Source organism: Terrapene carolina, unplaced genomic scaffold (genome assembly GCF_002925995.2).
Source record: "Terrapene carolina triunguis isolate 2854851 unplaced genomic scaffold, T_m_triunguis-2.0 Scaffold232, whole genome shotgun sequence".
NCBI classification, from domain to species: domain Eukaryota; kingdom Metazoa; phylum Chordata; order Testudines; family Emydidae; genus Terrapene; species Terrapene triunguis.
Window position 1 is genome coordinate 1,437,609 of NW_020664583.1, and position 5,758 is coordinate 1,443,366.

Consider the following 5,758-nt stretch of genomic DNA (forward strand, 5'->3'; position numbering starts at 1 on the left):
GAAAAGTCCCAATCTTATTACTCTCTCCTCATATGGAAGCATTCCATACCGATAATCATTTTTGTTGCCCTTTCTGAACCTTTTCCAATATATCTTTTTTGAGATGGGGCGACCACATCTGCATGCAGTATTCAAGATGTGGGTATACCATGGATTTATATAGAGGCAATATGATATTTTCCTGTCTTATTATCTATCCCTTTCTTAATGATTCCCAACATTCTGTTCGCTTTTTTGACTGCCGCTGCACACTGAGTGGATGTTTTCAGAGAACTAGCCACAATGACTCCAAGATCTCTTTCTTGAGTGGTAACAGCTAATTTAGACCCCATCATTTTATATGTATAGCTGGGATTATGTTTTCCAATGTACACTACTTTGCATTTATCAACATGAGAGACGTGTCTCTCTCTGCCAATTATGTGACTATGCAATCACAGTTTCTTATTTTTAACACTTTTTCTCTCTCTTGCTTTGCTGTGTAAGAGATGCACACAAGCAGGAAGAAACTGACTGACTATATAGGGGAAATAAGTATAAAGTGTAATTAAAAATCAATTCTAATCTTTTTCAATTATCATAATTTTAGTTGTTACTTGTAACAGTAGGCATAGAATTTTCAGAGAGAAGTGGAATTTTTAAATTGACAAATGTTATTTCTATAGGAGATTATTTTGATATCTAATTTAAGACAAAAGTCCCAAACTACTGTTATAATTATAAAGACAATTACAGTCAGCTACATAGTTTTAAAACTAACAGTGCGAGGAGGATGAGGAGTAAAATACTTTATTTCCCCAACTGAAATTTAGAGATGGCAATTAAGTAGGAAAAAAAAAGCACTGTAAGAACAGTTAAAACCAAAACAAGTGATGCAGATGAACATGAAATTCAAATCCCTCCCTTCAAAATCTCTTCAGAAGGAAAGCCCTGAATCATCCAACGCTATTTACTACAGACTGGTTTTAAACTGTTAAAAATTTTGATCAGTATATATAATGTTATTGTCATATTATATAAGGTGGTTCCATACAGGGCTGTCCCTAGAGGGGTGTGGGGCTCAGGTGGAGGTGAAGAATTCATCTCTTCCGGGACCGACCACGCCGGCTAATTGCACCGCCCAAACATGGGGCCCAGAGCAGTCGCGCCGATTCGCTCTACCCAAGGGATGGCTCTGGTTCCATATCTTTCATCACCAGATAAAATAGACAAACTTTTATTGTACTGTACTTGATTACCATACAATAGCACTTTATTCATCTGAATAAAATGCTATGAAGCATGCTGTATATCCTGCAATAATGGGGCTGTCACGATGCCTACTGAGATCTGAAGTGGTTAATTGCACTACCACAAAATAAATTAATATTGGTAATATTATGTATTTCTGCAGTAGCATATTGGGAGGGGGGGTGAAAGAACCATTTGGCATGTGTTTACTTTAAGTTGAAATGTTTATTATAAAAGACTACATTTTGTAATCCTATGGGTATGAAAAACAATACAGCAACTAATTTACGCCCCTCACTGGTTGTTTCTTAAACTAGTTGGTTGAATTTAAAACAAAAAACCCCCACCAATTCCCTAACTTACTTCCTGCATAATAAACAAAAGTGCTAAATCAGAAGTCATCATGCAGGCAAACTCAGGAAAAAGATCACACTATGTCAGATTAAAATTTTATGTAAAACATTAAAATTGTATTTAAGTGTTAAAGACTGTTTCTGCCCATTCTGAATGAACCTAGTAAGCAAATAGGAAAACTATTAAAAACAGCCTGCCCCAGAATAACCCCCCTTTTTGGTTGCAGAAGTATAAAGGTTTCCTTCTATGTTCATATAATCATGAATCAGTTGCTCATATTATAGTGAATACACTCTTGGCTCTAATTCGCACTGCTTACTCAAGCAAAACTCCCAATAGCTTACATGGAAAAAACAATGCTAGGAATGTTATCTAATATTTTATCTGTCTTTAGGATTTAGGAACTGGAAACAAGGAAGAGAAACAAAACTATGTGAATCAGCCTTTTTACAAGCCAGTTTGGGAACCACTGGGCTAAAACATGAAGCCAAATGAACTGTTACTGTACAGGCGAGTCTCATCTTACACGCATTTAACATGCACGAATTCAGCTTTGCGCGGTCAGCAAAAAAAAAAAAAAAAAAAAAAAAAAAAACCAAAAATTAAAATACTTCCCCTGTACTGTGGCCGACTCCCCCCGCCATTACACTCAATGTAATTTTGACTATACGCGATTTTCGCTTTACGCGCTGACAGCAGAACGTAACCCCAGCGCAAGATGAGACTCGCCTGTACAAACTTAGGATATAGTAAGAAAGTTGCACTTACTTTTTTGATGAGAGTATGGGCATGTTTATCTTGGCATCTGCATTAAAAGAGAAAATGTTATTTACAAGTGTTTTGGCAATGCAACGATCTACATGCATGTATCTGCAATTAATAATTAGGACAAACCAAGTGGATATTACTAAACTGTCAAGAGAGTGGAAAGTAGTATGATTTACCTTGCCACTTAGCAACCAATAAAGGGTCTGAAATATTGTATTCTGGTCTGCTTCTCGAAAGAATACCTTTTCCAAAATAGCCCTGCGGGTGCAGGGGAAAAAAAGTTGATCAGAATTATTGATACAAAAAATAAAAAGGAATACCTATCCAAAGATCTAGATGCCCCTATCATAAATTACAAAAACACAATTAGATCAACCACCGAACACCAAACTCACCCACCACAAAACATGTGAATTTTCTCAAAGGACCACCTCTGCAGCAGCCCATGTAAATAAATGTCTTGAGGAATGCTGCAAAGGTCAATAGATATGGGCTATTTCAGAACAGGAGTGAAAGTATGTTGCAAAGCTTAGGGTCCCTTCATAGAGAATGCACTACCAATAGCCCCCTCTCTTTTAAATTGAGAGGTAGTCAGCTTAAGTGCCACTGCCAATTTCATCTGTGGTAGTATGACACAAGGATAGAGGCGATCTTTCAAGTAGTGAGGTACCAAATGATTTGTGGCTTTATGAATCAAACCCAGCACCTCAAATTCAATTCAGAAACCAAAAGGTATTCACAGCATATCACGGAGTGACATGTGCGGCCACTTAATGGCCAGGCCACTGCATTCTGCACCAGCTTAAGTTTCCTGACTGATCTAAGGTTACTTAACATCTAACAATTAATCCAACATTAGGCATGAAGAGTTTAGAGATTAAAAAATGTTTTCTTTATTAATCCTAAACAATTCCATAAGCATAAAACTTCAAAAGTTTTTTTAATCAAGGCACTATTAATAATTTTTAGAACATATTTTTATACTGATGATTAAGTGAGGTTCGAAGAACAGGCAAGTCCTTGCATGATATTCAGTCAAATACAGTACTAATTACTATTGGCCTTATTATTCTATTACCTTATTATTGACCTTATCATTGGGCATTAGGAATAAAGAATTATCTTTATTGCTAGTTTTATGACTTCTGATGCTGTATTACCATTTTACTGTAAAATATATTTTTTCGTGTTAGGACTAAAATGCTTATAAATTTCATATGTAACACAGGATCAAATTATGCTAGAGAATGTTGTTTATGGAGAACATTAGCGATATCACAAATAGCATGCATTGAACATCGAGAATTCAAACATGGAATGTTACCTTGCTATACAGATGTTCTATATCTTTGGGGTTCCTCAAAATTACATTGTTGTTAATAATTTCAGCCTGGTATAACTTGAAATCCTTTCCACAGATGTCTTCCTGGGAGGCAGGAATAGGGAATGGAGAATCATATGACTCAAACACTCTTCTTTTCCTTCTTGGGGCATGGAAAACTGCTTCTGCCATTTTCCAATAGTAACCTTTCCCTAAACAATGATAAGCTAAAGACAAAGAGCAGAAAAAGACATTTTTAATATTTTAGAAGCTAGTTTATTTTACATACCTGGACATCACTCCCTGCATTGCAAATCACCAATAGAACCAAGGTCTCCCAACTCCCATTCTCTAATCACTAGACTATACACCAAGAAATATTTCTTTAACAAGTTATTCTCATATTTCGTATTGCAGTTGGACCTAAAGGCTAGGGTCCCATTGTGTTAGCTATTGTACAAACATATAGCAAAGAAACAGTCCCTGTCTAAAAGAGTTTACAATCTAAGTTTAAGAGGAGAGACAACAGATGGATACGACAGACAGGGTAGCACAAGGTAACAGTAAGACAGTTACAATGAGCACCAGTCCTAGTACACTACCTAACTATTGTTAAGTGTTTTGTAGGCATCATGAGGGGGTGGAAGGATTTTAAAGAGCTTTAAAAAAGAACAATGTGGTGCTTTGCAGATTTTTTTTTTTACTGGAAGCTCCTTCCATGCATAAGTAGTGGTGTAGGAAATTGCACTATAGTACTTTTCAAAAATTTGACAAATGGGCAATCAACAGTGTCATTGGTGGCAAATCAGAGGCTGTTGTCTATATCTCAATAGTGTAGACAAGGTAATAGGGAGAGCATTTCTATGTTGACTATTATTATTATTAAAGATATGCCTACTGCCACAAACCCATCAACAATATAGCACACATGAACGAAAAGATGGGAAGGCATAGCCAAACATTTTTAAAAGTGCTGTATTCTTTCTGTGGGAGACCAGTACACCAAATAACCAGCTAGCTAACATTTGTAACACACGCTGACTTATTCCCTACTGTTGGGCACCCTGTATAACTTAGGCCTGTGCAATATGGATGTAAAATCACAACCAGGTCAGACTTCTCCACTCCCACCAGACTTTTAACATCTTTGCACAGGTGTAAGCAGCAACACCCTGTGCCGGGCTGTGGGAATCAGGCATTGCCTTCCCCCACTTATCACAGGGTGTGTTTACGGCAGCACGCAAATAACGAAGGCAGAGGGGACAGGCCGTGTCAGTGCAAGGTCCAGCCACTATTTCACTGGGACATCGGCAGCATCACCATGCTGCGCATGCAGGCATCATCAGCAAGCCCTGGCAGGGGTCTCCTCTCCATAGAGCGGGGCACAGCGGAGGGGTGGGGGCTTTCCCCCCGAGCGGGGCGCGACCAAGGGAGGCCCGAGGCGTGATGTTCTAGCCCTGTGTACGCCATGCGTACAGGCCACGCACCTACTCTGAGGCGCGGGGCGACTCTCGCCGGCGCCCCTATGCCGGTGGCTGAGGCTGAGCCTGAGCCGTGTCACGGGCTGCCCAATGAGGGCCCCAGACGCCACAATAGCCGGTTCTTCCAGACTAGGCGCCCTTCCGTTACCATATCAACCACGGGGCCGTAAAACAGCGACGGCGTCGCAAAACAAACCGGCTAGCGGCGCGAAGGAGCCACGCGACCTCTTAGACTTAAGACCAGCCTCTCTCGGGCGCCGGCTTCTTCTCGCGCGCACATGCGTTGGGGAGCGGGAGGCCGAGCCTGGAAGTAGTTGGACCTAGCTTCCGCGCATGCGCACTTGGCTGGCTTTGGGACCGGAGGAAGCTGAAGGCAGGCCGATAGACCGCCCCCAAATTACAAAAGGGCCGCGCCCAGCGAGCCGGGCGCTGCAAAGTGAGGGGGAGTCTTCGTCGGTCCGTCCCATAGTTTAGGGGACGAGGTCTTATCTCCCCATCTCACGGCGGGGCGGGCTATGGTGGGACTCCACATCCCTCGCCCCCCTTCTGCCCCGCCCCCACAGAGCCTGGCTGTGAGCGGGGGGTGCCCCCTGGCGGTCACCAC

The 5,758-nt window shown here is 41.0% G+C and overlaps 1 protein-coding gene across 1 annotated transcript in view; it reads right to left on the minus strand.

The window, feature by feature from the left end:
- Positions 1–5,449, minus strand: part of TSEN2 (tRNA splicing endonuclease subunit 2) — a 20,651-nt gene extending 15,202 nt beyond the window's left edge. The window contains exons 1-4 of the mRNA XM_026656705.2: positions 5,351–5,449; positions 3,677–3,900; positions 2,529–2,610; positions 2,353–2,389 (exon numbers count right to left, since the gene is read on the minus strand). Of these exons, the coding sequence (XP_026512490.1) occupies positions 2,353–2,389; positions 2,529–2,610; positions 3,677–3,865 (308 nt within the window). The 5' untranslated portion in view covers positions 3,866–3,900; positions 5,351–5,449. The remainder of the gene's footprint in view (positions 1–2,352; positions 2,390–2,528; positions 2,611–3,676; positions 3,901–5,350) is intronic.
- Positions 5,450–5,758: the final 309 nt, after the last annotated feature.